Genomic DNA, 13,606 nt, shown 5'->3' with positions numbered 1-13,606 from the left:
TTACCTCCCTACCTGCAATTCATATCCCAATTCCACGCCATGGCCTCTCCCCGACTTTTCCGCCCTGCAAGCCGCCTGCTGTCTTCGCGCCTGGCATCCACTTCTCTCCGTCCGGCCTTTGCCCAGTCCGCCTGTGCTCAATCCGTCCTGCGCGCCCGTGGATATGCTTCTGAGAGCGGCGTGAAGGAGGTTACTGTCCGTGATGCCTTGAACGAGGCCCTGGCTGAGGAGTTGGAGGCCAACCAGAAGACTTTCATTCTGGGTGAGGAGGTTGCGCAATACAACGGAGCGTAAGAGCCCCCAGAGAGATATGGATCGTGTGGTTGTTATCATACAACTATTACTGTTCACCATTGAAGGAGAAGCATACGTATCTGACATGGACTTGCAGTTACAAGGTTACCCGCGGCCTTTTGGACCGATTTGGTCCTAAGCGGGTTATTGATACCCCCATCACTGAGGCTGGTTTCTGTGGTATTGCTGTTGGTGCTGCCCTGGCTGGTCTGCACCCCATTGTGAGTAATTATTCCGGCGATTTTTGACCTCGATACGCGGCGCAGAAAGGGCAAATGTACTAATTGATATCCTTATCTATAGTGCGAGTTCATGACCTTCAACTTCGCCATGCAGGCCATCGATCAGATTATCAACTCCGCCGCTAAGACCCACTACATGTCTGGTGGTATCCAGCCTTGCAACGTTACTTTCCGTGGACCCAACGGTTTCGCCGCCGGTGTCGCCGCTCAGCACTCCCAGGATTACTCCGCTTGGTACGGCAGCATTCCCGGTCTGAAGGTCGTCTCCCCCTGGAGCTCTGAGGATGCCAAGGGTCTGCTGAAGGCCGCTATCCGTGACCCCAACCCCGTCGTTGTCCTGGAGAACGAGTAAGTAATTTTCCTGCCGGGGTTATCTTAGACCGAGTCTAACCGAATTCGAACAGGCTTCTGTACGGCCAGGCTTTCCCCATGAGCGAGGCTGCTCAGAAGAGCGACTTCGTCCTGCCCATTGGCAAGGCTAAGATCGAGCGCCCCGGAAAGGACCTCACCATTGTCACCCTCTCCCGCTGCGTCGGCCAGTCCCTGACCGCCGCCTCCGAGCTTAAGCAGAAGTACGGCGTCGACGCCGAGGTTATCAACCTGCGTTCCATCAAGCCCCTTGATGTCGAGACCATTATCGCTTCCCTGAAGAAGACCGGCCGCCTGATGGTTGTCGAGTCTGGTTACCCCATGTTCGGTGTTTCCCTCCGAGATCATGGCTCTGGCTATGGAGTACGGCTTCGACTACCTGACTGCTCCCGCTGTCCGTGTCACCGGTGCTGAGGTCCCCACTCCTTACGCTCATGGTCTGGAGAACATGGCTTTCCCCCAGGAGGACACCATTGTCGCCCAGGCTGCCAAGCTCCTCCGGGTGTAGATGACCCGTTTTCCCCATTTGAAGCTATAATAAAACCATGTGTCTAGTACCCTTTCATCTGTCTCATCTTTCCTGTTTGTTCCCATCATGTCCTTATTTTATCAGCCCTAGGCAGATTCTTGGAAACCTGTACGATTAACTTCCTAGAGTCGCCGCTCTTGAATCTTCCAGCGTAATGCTCAACCGGGGTATTCTTTGATCTTTATTTCGTTTCCTTTAGATTGATAGACATCAATTCATTGTTGATCATCCGAGTACTCCACATAGGTTGTTTTCATACATGATTTGTATCCAAAGTAATTCCGCCAAGCGCCATTGACCATGCATAACGAGAAACAAATAATAGGACTGGGATCAGGTAGACTGGATACCTTGAAGACCCGGACATCCAGCAAAGCAATCAGTTGGTCGACGAGGGTCATAGTACCCTCCACCAGCCTTATCCCGCGTATACTCCTCATCGGTATCACTCTCCGCATCGTCGTCGATTCTTTTCTCAAGATTAGACTTAGAATTTGACCCTGGTTGATCCTTGCTTATGGACTCCTCTTCATCGTCATCATCACCTAGGACATTCTTCTTCTTCACCACCGGAGCCGCAGGACCTTTGACCGCTGCAAATGAACTCTTGAAGCCGCCTTTCTTGAACCCACCACCGCCGGTGCTTCCACTGGTACTCGGGATATTTGTAGGTGTATCGATCACTCGTAAACCGGCCTCCGCATCGGCTTTCCGTTCTGCGCGGCGGGCCTTCTCGGCGGCATTGGGATCGCGCGATAGCTGTTTCAAGTCTTGGAGTCGTTTTCGATGCTGGTGATCATAGGAACCGATATGCGCTTCATACTCGGGATGTCGCGAATATGATTTATTGCATAATGTACAGGTAAATGAGCTGAGCGCTGAGCGCGCTGATTCGGTCTGCGACTTTGTTAACGGACTTCTAGCTATGAAGAGGGGTCTGCTTACCTTGGGAGCAGGATTAATGAAACCGCGCTGGAATAAGAAATCAAATTAGTACTAGATTATCCAGGATATTGAATGAGATCTTACTGGAGCCATTTTGGTGACGTTGAGTAGAAGCAATACAAGATCTGGGACTCGGGCCTATCAGCGATAATGTGTTTTTGGTCACTGATCGGCGCTCACCCCAACTTTCCCTTTTTCTTCCTTAACTATTCTCTGTCAACGCCAATGATGTTTTGAAAACGACGAATTTCTTTCTTTTCTTCTTCTAATTTTAATTTTCTTTTATAAATTATTCAATTCGCCCTTACAAGATACTCTACAATGGAATTAGGAGATTCTAAACCCTTGGACGCGGACGCCAAGTCTATCCTCTCCATGCAAGAACTGGACCCTTCTCCTGTGGACGATGATGATTCCACTCCAGATCTAGAAGTGGGGGAATACTTCTCTAAACCTGAAGAACCAAAGCCATCAAGAGCTTGTGGATTTCCAATCCCAGGATTAGGTCTCCGGCCGCATCGATGGGACTCTTTGTGTATGTTGATCCAAGCGAGAGATCCTACCCGAGCATGCAATTGAATGGAAACTGACTAAAACCCCTTTATAATAGTATTCGGACTCCAAAAATACTCGACTTACCCTCCAACGGCCTTCTTCATCTTGCATTTCGCCAATACCGCCCTTATTCCCCTGATCACGCAATCAGTCCCAGCCAGTGAACCCTATCTCCTGCTCACGCGACCAGTCTACCAAGCTCCCGGTCTCGAACATCTTGTTCTTACTCTCCCTATCCTGACTCACATCGCCTCCGGTATTGCCCTGCGTAATCTTCGCTCCTCGCGACGCGCAAGACTATATGGTGCTGAGACTCGTGCTCAGCGAGACCGGATCTCCTGGTGGCCTCGGATCTCGCTCCAAGCTCGTTCTGGATACTTGCTCGCCCCATTGATCGGTCTCCACGCTGTGGTTAATCGCGTTACCCCGCTGGTAGTGGATGGCGGTAGTTCAGGTGTGGGTCTGGGCTATGTAGCTCATGGTATTGCGCGCAGTCCGGTCTTCTGGAACCTGTTCTACCTGGTCTTCGTCACTGCTAGTGTGTGGCACTTTATTGGTGGGTGGGCGACATGGATGGGCTGGAGAGTTACTACTGCGCGCAAAGAGCGTAGTAGTAAGGGCTCGCTGGTGGGCTTGTTGGGTTATTCTGAAGACCATGATCGCGCAAAGCGCCAACGCAAGATGTGGTGGATGGTCAATGGCATTGCGGCTGCTGGTGCCGCTCTTTGGCTTGCGGGCTCTCTTGGTATTGTTGGTCGTGCGGGTGAAGGCTCTGGATGGGAAGCTCAAGGATGGAATGAGATGTATAGTCAAGTGCCTGTTATTGGGGACTGGTTATGATTTGGATGCGATTCATGCACATAATGTACTCTATGTATTCTAGATATGCGATTAATACATAATATTACGAAATAAAACAGCATTAGATGTAAATAATTAAGCTATGAATTTACTTACTGTCTTAATGTGCTATGTACCTCTTAATGTGCTATGTATCTACTATCTATGACTCTATAGTTAAGCCCACTTGGTCCGTGCGAGGAATCTTTTTTCCTCTCAACTTCAACTTCGGCAACACTCCATAGATCACAGTATGATCATTTAGGAGTGTCCATGATCTTCTCGATATTTTCATTATCTACTCGCTTCCGACAATGCGCATTTAATTCAACACGCTCTACCTACCCTCAATTACTGCTCACACCCTCCGTTTCAAGATCATTCGGCCACTCAAGAATCATGGAGAACTCAACCAACACCCCGGGCACTCGAGTGCAATACCAGGGCAAAGAATACAATGTGATCAAAGAAGGATTGGCACACATTTTGAACCCTCCCGCTCAAGAGGCTGCCTCGAAGGGCACCAAGAAAGACCTCAAAGACAACGACGAGTCGCAGTCCGTCTTCTACAACCCTATCCAGCAATTCAACCGAGACCTCAGTGTTCTTGCCATTCGCGCTTTCGGTGAACACACAGTGGCTCTGAAGCAAAAGAAACACGATCAGAAGATCCAAAAGAGCCAGAAGAATAAGAAGCAACAGGTAACCGTTGAGGCTGAAAATGCCAAAAAGCGCAAGCTCGAGGAGGACGCGGAGGAACCACCTGCGCCTAAGCGAGTGGAAGGGGAGAATGCAGGAAATACAGATACCACAACAGAACAATCAGTCCCGCAATCGGAGCTGAAACAGACACCGCCTATGTTTAGTGTCTTGGATGCACTCTCAGCGACAGGTCTACGTGCCCTGCGATATGCCTCAGAGCTTCCAATGGTTACCAAGGTTGTTGCAAACGACTTGTCCTCTTCTGCAATCGCTTCTATGAAGACAAATGTGGAATACAACAAGCTCGAGGGCCGCATCCAGCCTAACCTAGGCGATGCCCGTGCGTACATGTATGGGGTTCCTCAGGTCGAAAAGTTCGACGTCATCGACTTGGACCCCTATGGTACTGCTGCCCCATTCTTGGATGCTGCTGTTCAGGGTGTAAAAGATGGTGGTCTTCTATGTGTTACCTGTACTGATGCCAGTATCTGGGCCTCAACTGGATATGCGGAGAAGTCGTTCGCTTTGTATGGTGGTGTCCCTATCAAGGGTCACTACTCGCACGAGGGAGGTCTGCGATTGATCCTCAACAGCTTGGCGATGTCAGCTAGCAAGTATGGTGCCGCTATTGAGCCCTTACTCTCCCTTTCCATCGACTTTTACGCTCGTGTCTTTGTACGAGTGCACCGCTCCCCTGCCCAGGTCAAGTTCCTTGCTTCCAACTCCATGCTCGTTTACAACTGTGATGCTGGCTGTGCTTCTTGGTCAACTCAGCCCTTGGCTGCATTGAAGAACAGACAGGATCGAAAGGGTAACCCCGTGTATCATTTTGGACTAGCACAGGGCCCTATGTCTTCCTCCCACTGTGAGCACTGTGGCTTCAAGACACATATTGCAGGTCCTATGTGGGCTGGACCATTGCACAACCCTCATTTCATTCAAAAGATCCTTGCCCTTCTTCCTACACTTGATAGCAACACTTATCAGACCATCCCTCGAATTGAGGGTATGCTGACCACTGCTCTGGAAGAAGACCTGGAACTCACTCCTTCCACTTCCTCGCCTACTCCCGAGACCTCAGAGACAAACGTCGAAGCCTCTGAATACCCGGCCATTATTCCACGCCAGGACCCAGCTCTTAAAGAACCTTACCCCTTCTACTTGAATCTCAGCGTCCTTTCTAAAACCCTACATTGCGCCACTGTTCCCTTGGATGAATTCCGCGGCGCCCTTCATTCTATTGGCTACCGCTCAACCCGTAGCCACGCGAAACCAAACAGTCTCCGCACCGATGCACCCTTCATGGTTGTCTGGGAAATCATGCGCGAATGGATCCGTCAAGAAAGTCCTGTCAAAGAAGGATCCCTTAAAGTCGGAACCCCTGGCGCGGCTATCATGGCTAAGAACCGCGAGAACCTCCGCAAGCTGGATGACAAAGACCAGTGGTTATCCTCGCTAAAGAAAGATCTTCTTGAAGCTGTTGAATCCGGTCGTGACATCTCCGATCTGGTTACAAAGGTTGAGGCTTCTCTGTACAGATCTGGTTCGAGGCAAGCGTGGAAACCAGCGGAATCGGCCTCTGGATCGACAGCTGAATCCAATGAGCAGACTATCACAAAGGATAAGAATGCTCATCCAAGTTCCCTGGTTATCAAGTTTGACCCTGCTCTAGGTCGTCAGGCTTCTGCGGCGCACTCGAAGAAGAGGCTTGTGCGGTACCAGATTAATCCTCGGGCGAACTGGGGTCCATTGAACCGTGCTACTGTGACACAGTCATAAAAGTGTGAATTGTTATGTGTATATTCAATTTTTTCAAGTTGTATTATCTAGGCAAATTCAGGGTTGTCTGCCTTTGAGCTAAAAGAATCATTATTCGAGTTCCAATATTGTATCAGATTACCTCGCCCTCAAGTGGCATATTAGATTAAGATGCGAGTATTCCATGATATCAACAAGATATCAAAATACCCCCGATGAAGAGAGAATCTTAGGGAGAATATTCAATGTTGAAGAAGAACATTTGAAAAGAAAAAAATGAAATGACAGAACTGGGATTGAACCCAGGACCTGTAGATTCTTCAGTTATCGTGATGTAAGAGGAGCTTCAAATCTTGGAACTTTTAACAAATCAAATAAAATAGATAAAAATATAAAAAAGCCATGGAAATGATGAGGATAGATTGAAGTATCTACTGACGAAGGAAAAAGAAATTGACAATAAATAAAAAGTGCAAAAAAGGTAACCCTAGTTACCCAATGGATTCACCAAGTGCAATGTGGATGGATGAGTCGACTTCGATAGTTTCTCACACCGAAGTGCCATAGCCTAGGCCACGTAAGGATTCTCGGTGCTATCACTTCCCTGACTTATGCCCATGACGGAGATGATGTGATCCTTTTTAGGCAAGAGTATACATGGATTCTCAGCCCTGGAGGCAGAAACTACTCCAATATACTACAAGTATGCCTACAGGAAAGCACTGAGATGTATTAGAACGAAATTATGACATATCATTACTCCATTATAAACACCAACGAACCAGGAGACGAAACTGGTTCGAATCTAGAAAAGAAAACAAACAAACATAAATCACAGTCATCACGTCTCAGAAGAAGAGGGGAAGTAGAAAGATGTTGAGGAAAAAGGTCGAGAGTTTCTACCCTCTAGTCTTCTCTCGACCTGTTTATGTAGACACGCAGGATGGGGGATGAAACAAGAGAAGCAGGAAAGTCAAGGTATACAGCGTCAGTGATCGACACTCTCAGATTTAGAACTGGGAGACGGCCACGGCAACAGCCTGAGAATCACTGTGGCTGATGCTGACGCTGACAGACTTCACACCAGCTTCCTTGGCAGCAGCGGCGGCGGCACCTTGGAGCTAAAAGTAACATATCTGTTAGTGTTGTTGATCTTATATGGTATTCATGATGTAACTTACGTTAACCACGGGGGCACCGTTGGCATCACTGGTGATCTCAATATCCTTCAAAGCAGCACCGGAACCCTTGCTGCTAACACCAAGGGACTTGAAGACGGCTTCCTTGGCACTCCAGCGGCCGGCAAAAGATGACTGGGGAGAGGGGGCCTTGCGGCAGTATTCCTGCTCGCTGGCAGTGAAGTTGCGCTCAATGAAGGTCTCGTTAGAGATGTTGATCGCGTCAATGCTCTCGACGTCAACGCCGATCTTAGAGTTCTCGGAGGCGTTGGCCTTGGCTAGGGACTCAACAGTCTGGCGAGTGCTCGCCTCGCTAGGGGACTCAGCCTTAGCGAAGTTGGCGGGGAACTTAAGCTCAGAAGTCTTCTTGTCAACAGCCACACGGTAGTCGGGGTTCAGGAAGACCTTGCTCTGCATCTCATCCTCGTAAGGAGCCTTGTTCTTGGCAACGAAGATGGTGTTGTTGATCAGACCGTTGTGGAAGTAGCGGTAGGCCTTCTTCTGACGGGACTCAACCTTGTTCTTGTAGGCCTGGTACTGAGCCTGGTCAAGAGTAGCGTACAGGTACTTGGGGTGAATACCAATGACCTGAGCACCCTTCTGACCGAAACCGAAGGAGGTGACCGAGAAGGCCTTAATACCATCGGTTTGGATGCTGCGGCTGGGGTAGACGATGTAATCGAACTTCTCCATCACCTTGTCGACGTTGTCGGCATTGCGGTTACCAGGGACAAGACCGGTCTCCAGAACTTGGAGACAGCCGTTGAACATCCAAGCACCAGCAGCACCCTTGGGGTGACCAGTGAGGTACTTCTGGAAGATACCCATAACGGCGTTACCCTTCTTGCGACCAAGGTGCTTGAGTTGCTGGCAGATGACATCGGACTCGTTCTTATCGTTAGCGACAGTCGAGGTACCGTGGAAGGAAGCGACACCAATGTCGTCGACGGTCAGACCCCAGGTAGCCAGGGCACCACGGAGAGGAGCGATGCGAGAATCCTGCTTCCAGAAGTTGTTACCCAGAGCGAACTGAGCATCCTTCTCCTGACGAGTGGCCTCGCGTTCAATGTGCTGAGCACGCTCATGCATGTACTCAGAAGCATTGAAGGTCTCATCACTTTGAGAGGCCATAGCCTCGACTTCCTCCTGCAGGTACATGAGCTCCGACTCCTGCCACTCCTTGATCTGCTTCTTGCGCAGCTCCAGCTGGCGGCGACGGTACTTGATGTCCAGCAGAGGAGAGGGGAACTTGCCAGGGTTCTCACGGGCAGTGGTAAGAACACCCTGACCGGGAGCAGGTACAGAGCGACCGATCTTGTCAGTAGCAGTGGTGGTCAGAGCGATGATACCGTGGATGGGGACACCCATATCCAGAGCAAGCTGAGCACTCATGATGAGCTGCATACCGCAACCCTGGGACTCCATGAATCCAGCACGAGTGGTGGTAGTAGGACGAGACATCTCCTGAGGGGTACGACCGTGAGCGAACTCATCCTCAGCGTTGCTGGTAGCCTTCATGTTGGCGAACTCGTAAGAGCCCTCCTCCTGGAAGTCATCGAAACCACCGACAAAGCAGACACGAGCCTTGCCCTCGACAATGGTCTCGTAACCGATATCAACGGACTCGACAGCGGTAGCGCAGGCACCGACAGGGGTCTTGATGGGACCAGTGGAGGATAGGAGCAACATGTTAACCCAAGCGCTCATGGTATTGATGAAAGATTCCTGCAGGATATCCTTCTGCAGGGGCTTGTCAAGGTAACGGTCCTTGTACATACCACGCAGAGCGTGGGTTCCACCGATACCGGAACCGATACAGTTACCAACCTCAGACAAGTGAACGTACTTGTAGAACTCATAGGGATCGGTGATACCGGCAGAGAGCATAGACTCGGCGGTACAGACCAGAACGAACAGGGTCACGGGGTCAACTTGCCCAATGATATCCTCAGGGATACCATAGCGGCGAGCATCCCAGCCAGTAGGGATCTGACCAGCAACCAGGCGGTCGAACTGGAGAGCCTTGGGGATGAGCAGATTGGCGCCCTTGCAGAGACGGACAGTGTACTCGCCAGACTCGGCGATTTCGAAGATCTCAACCTTGTCTCCGTGCTCACGCTTGAACTCCTCAGCAGTCTCCTTGGAGGCCTCAAAGGGCTCGAGGTCTTCCTGGATGACAATCTCCTGGAGCAGCTGCTTCTGCTTAGGATCGTAACCCTTGAACAGCTCAGGCTCAATAAGACGGATACCAGTGTGCTCGAGAATGAACTTCTCGTATTTGGGCTTGACATCCTTGTCATCGACAGGGTCACCAGTCTTGGCATCGACCCAGCCAGAGTAAGACTTGCCCTTGAGGGGACCGTTGTGGTGCTTGATCAGACCCATAATCCAGGCCATCTCAACACAACCCTCCAGAGAGAACTTGCCATTGGCTTCCATCTCCCAACGGGTACGGGAGTTACCCCAGGGACCGACCTCAGCGAAACCGGTGACAACAACAACCTTGTCCAGGTTGACCATGCCCTTCAGCGACTCGTTGATGGGCTTGACCTCAGACTCCCAGTCAGGAAGCTTGGGGAACTCGAACTTGATGTTGGCACGAGGCTCGGCAATGACCTTCTTGTACAGAGCACTGCTGTCCTCACCATTGACGACAGTGTTCTCAATAGCGGTCTCCTTGATGACGGCCTGACGAACATCGCTGGTCTCCATGATATCAGTGCGGAGCTTGGTCATCAAGCCCTTGAGATCGGGGATGAATTGCAGACCACCGTTAAGGTCAGCCCAAACAGGGTCGGCCTGGCAGAGGTTGACAACGGCGGGGGACATCAGACCCAGAAGGTTGAAAGCCATCTCCTGCTGGGAGAAAGTGCGAACACCGAGCTTCTCGACACCCTCAGCCACCATGTTGTTACCGCTCATCAGACCAGTACCACGGGTCCAGCCAATGACAGCACCGCAGATGGTAAGGTAGTTGCTCCAGTTCTCAGAGTACCAGCGGTTGAAGAGAGTCTCCAAACCCAGCTTGGACTCAGAGTACAGACCGTCGTTACCGAAGGTACCGTGATTAGGCGACAGAGGCAGAATAACCTGGGCAGGGCGGGTCTCAAAGCCATGAGCCTGCTTTTGGGTCTTAATAGAACCCAGCATACGGAGCAGGTTGGTCAACATAATACGGTGAGCCAGCTCAGACTTGGAGTCAATGGAGTCGATCTCACGGCCGTTCTCGGGAATGGCAGCGAAGGGCACAACGAAGTCAAGATCCCAGCCAAGACCCTTCTTAGTGTCGTAGATGTAGTCGACAAGGGCCTGCACATCCTGCTGGCTACCCTGGTTGAAGGGAACCACGACCAGTTGGGAACCACGAGCACCGTAACGGGCATACATGGCCTGGTAGTACTCGGTCACCTCACGAGAGAAACGGCTAGTGGTGACAATCACCTTGGCACCACCGCTGATCAGACCCTGCAAGACTTCCGCACCGATGGAACCAGCACCAGCACCGGTCATCAGCACATTCTTACCCTGGAAAGTAAGACCAGACTGAGCGGCAGACTCAAGCACCTTCAAGTAGATGCCAGTAAGCTTCTTGTTGTAATCCCAGCCATGCTCGCTTCTCTTCTTGAGGTGGAGGAAGGGAATGGTCTCCATCTTGCCGGGGCGAGCTGGGGTGCGCTTGATGCCGGTCTTAGCGTTCTCCTGGGGCATGATCTGGCTCTCGTTCATGTTCAGAGCGTGCAGCACATCCTTGTACAGAGCATCAAATTGAAGCTGAGTGGACTTGGAGAGGTGATGTTGCTTACGAATCAGCTTGTAGACGTTCTTCAGGTCATTCTGAACCTTGTCGCGGTTGCTGTACTCGGAGATAGGGCCACCCTCGGCCATCTGCTTGACGTAGTGCTCCAGCTTGCGAGCGCTGGTACGACCGACCTCCTTGTAGCCAATGCCACCGCGAGAGTCGATGGTAGTCTGGGGACCAGTGGGGACGGCAACATCCTTGTAAACGGGAGCGACATCAAGAACCTCCCGGCAGTTCTCAATGAGTTGCTGACCCAGCGCCTGGGCAAGCTGGTAGGTCTCTCCGCGCTCAGTTGGGCAGTTGTCGATGTGGTACTGCATGAAGTCGAGAAGAAGAGGGTTGGAACGGTTCATAATGTGGATACAGCGGCTAACAATCTCGCGGTCAACAACCTGCAGACGACCGAAGATAATGTCGTAGTACATGCTGAGCGCATCTTGACGAGCCCAGTTCCAAGAGGAGTCGTAGACGCGAGCCTTAAGAGGGTCAAAAGAGGGCTCAATGCCGGAGGCATAGAAGTCACCGTGCTCGGCCTGCCACAGGTCGAGCTGTGCCTGAAGGGCCTTTTGGGTTTCCTGAGATGTGATAAAGGCCTTGTCACCAGCACGAAGATCCATCTTCAAGTAGCGAGCAATGGCCTCGAGCTGCTGCTTAAACAGAGCGCGCTGGTCCTTGGTAAGCGCATCAATTGCGGCTGGGTCCATCATCATACCACCGCCACCGCTGCCACTGTCACCACCGGCCACAGGAGCGGAGAGGTTGATACCCGCACTGCCGGCATACTTATTCGTCACATCATCAAGGAAGGCCTTGGCATCGGCATCAGAGCCAAGACGGGAAGCCGGCTCCATAGTGATTGCCAGCAAGAGCACTCCATCCTGGCGGCCGCCACCCAAACCCCACCGTGTCTCCAGATACTTACGGACAGCTGTGATGTTGAAGCCACCAGGCATTTTAGACGAAACCATACGAGCAATAAGCGATGATGACTGCTTGCCCAATTGGCCATTGAAGGTGGCCTGCATCGACGCACCCAATTCATCGAGAGGGGTGTCTTCTGGCTTCTCTGGTGTAGAGCCGAATTCCTTTCCAAGATCTCCCAAAATTTCGTTTTGTAATGTGGATTTACCTATACAAGTGTAAAAACGATACGGTTAGCTTCTTTCACTCTCCTTCCCTCCTCTATTTTTGGTTCTTTGGGGCCATCGGATCCTGGCCCCATGATGCACTTACCTCCAACGAGATCCTTAATGGCCTTGCTCAATGGCACGTCAGCCAAGCTTTTCTTCAATTTCTGAGCCACCAGGGACCGCAGAATATCAACAGCAGTGACAGGCGCATCTTCCACAGCCGCCGCAGGACCAGCACTGGGGGGTGGGGGTGCAGCAGCAGCTGCGGGAGCGGGAGCAGCGGCTCCAGCTGAAGGAGCAGCGGCGGGAGCGGCCTCCGCAGCAGGTTCCTCCTCCTCAATGGGGTCAACATCGTAGTAAATCTCCTTGGCGTCCTTGTTGTAGCAGAGAATTTGACGTTGAACGGAAGTGGCGGCATCGTAAGCCTCATATTTGGAGGCGAGAGTCCGGCGGGCCATTCCTCCTAAGGTATCTGCGGGACCAATCTCGACAATGCGCTCAGTTCGTTGTTCGGCGAGGATAACATCTTGGGTTTCAATCCATCGAACGGGCGAGGCAAACTGGTAGGCGAGCAGCTCCACCAACAAGGTGTGAGCCAGCTCTTGTTCAATTTCAGGACGCATGGTGGTATGTGTGTGATATAGATTCTATCGTTTCTCGGATCGATTCAATCGGAAATTCGGAGGTAGTCGAAGGGGTATCGAAGATTCAATTAAAAGTAATCAGGACAGACGTCCTGAGGGCGTGCCGACGGGAGTTATCGTCGCCGAGATGCCCACGGATGGTGTTTTAATAAATGGACACGAAAAAGAAAAAGAAAAAAAAATGGAAAATTATAAAAAAAGAGACCGAAAGGGGGAATTAGAGAAGGAGAAATGGGTTCAGTTCTGGGGAGAAGAGAACTAGAATTCGGAAGTTGGCCCTTAGTCTCTCCAAGAAAAAAAAGAGTGGGAAAGTATTCGATAGAGGAGATAGCGGGCGGTGTAATAATGGGTGTAATACATAATACGGCATTGGGGGAGATCTGACCCGCCGGGTTCTCCGTATTGTATGTTACGTATTAAACGGGGTAATTTTGGATATAAAATTTCAATTTTTTTTTGTTCGTTTTGAATGCGGTGAATATTATATTGCCAGTTTTATATATCATGTTTATGTGTCTCGTGCACTCAGCAGAGCAGATGTACATGAATTTTTTATTTTATTTTTTATTTAATATTCTAAGATGATATATGAATTTGGTCTAATACCTTGAGACAGATACA

The 13,606-nt window shown here is 50.8% G+C and overlaps 5 protein-coding genes across 5 annotated transcripts; 3 read left to right on the top strand and 2 right to left on the bottom strand.

Annotated features, from left to right (window-relative positions):
* Nucleotides 1-39: 39 nt before the first annotated feature.
* Nucleotides 40-1,413, top strand: N7483_001759 (pyruvate dehydrogenase (acetyl-transferring) subunit E1 beta; the record flags this gene model as incomplete). The annotated part of the gene is made up of 5 exons (XM_057085196.1): nucleotides 40-290; nucleotides 392-515; nucleotides 598-884; nucleotides 941-1,235; nucleotides 1,270-1,413. 5 exons carry the CDS (start codon nucleotides 40-42, stop codon nucleotides 1,411-1,413), a joined length of 1,101 nt encoding a protein of 366 aa, XP_056951345.1.
* Nucleotides 1,414-1,767: 354 nt separating this feature from the next.
* On the bottom strand, nucleotides 1,768-2,472 carry N7483_001758 (putative C2H2 finger domain protein; the record flags this gene model as incomplete). The annotated part of the gene is made up of 2 exons (XM_057085195.1): nucleotides 1,768-2,406; nucleotides 2,464-2,472. 2 exons carry the CDS (start codon nucleotides 2,470-2,472, stop codon nucleotides 1,768-1,770), a joined length of 648 nt encoding a protein of 215 aa, XP_056951344.1.
* Nucleotides 2,473-2,700: 228 nt separating this feature from the next.
* On the top strand, nucleotides 2,701-3,774 carry N7483_001757 (MCP1 family protein; the record flags this gene model as incomplete). Its single annotated transcript, XM_057085194.1, has 2 exons — nucleotides 2,701-2,914; nucleotides 2,990-3,774. 2 exons carry the CDS (start codon nucleotides 2,701-2,703, stop codon nucleotides 3,772-3,774), a joined length of 999 nt encoding a protein of 332 aa, XP_056951343.1.
* Nucleotides 3,775-4,173: 399 nt separating this feature from the next.
* On the top strand, nucleotides 4,174-6,255 carry N7483_001756 (tRNA (guanine26-N2)-dimethyltransferase; the record flags this gene model as incomplete). The annotated part of the gene is made up of 1 exon (XM_057085193.1): nucleotides 4,174-6,255. One exon carries the CDS (start codon nucleotides 4,174-4,176, stop codon nucleotides 6,253-6,255), a length of 2,082 nt encoding a protein of 693 aa, XP_056951342.1.
* Nucleotides 6,256-7,244: 989 nt separating this feature from the next.
* On the bottom strand, nucleotides 7,245-12,964 carry N7483_001755 (trifunctional fatty acid synthase subunit FAS2; the record flags this gene model as incomplete). The annotated part of the gene is made up of 3 exons (XM_057085192.1): nucleotides 7,245-7,355; nucleotides 7,416-12,340; nucleotides 12,445-12,964. The coding sequence occupies 3 exons, from the start codon at nucleotides 12,962-12,964 to the stop codon at nucleotides 7,245-7,247; spliced, it is 5,556 nt and encodes a 1,851-aa protein (XP_056951341.1).
* Between the last annotated feature and the right edge of the window lie 642 nt (nucleotides 12,965-13,606).

Source organism: Penicillium malachiteum (assembly GCF_028827825.1).
Source record: "Penicillium malachiteum strain IBT 17515 chromosome Unknown utg000001l:1.0-8184562.0:1.0-8186909.0, whole genome shotgun sequence".
NCBI classification, from domain to species: Eukaryota; Fungi; Ascomycota; class Eurotiomycetes; order Eurotiales; family Aspergillaceae; genus Penicillium; species Penicillium malachiteum.
Note: the sequence above shows the minus strand (reverse complement) of the source record. Positions and strands in the feature narration are given on the sequence as shown.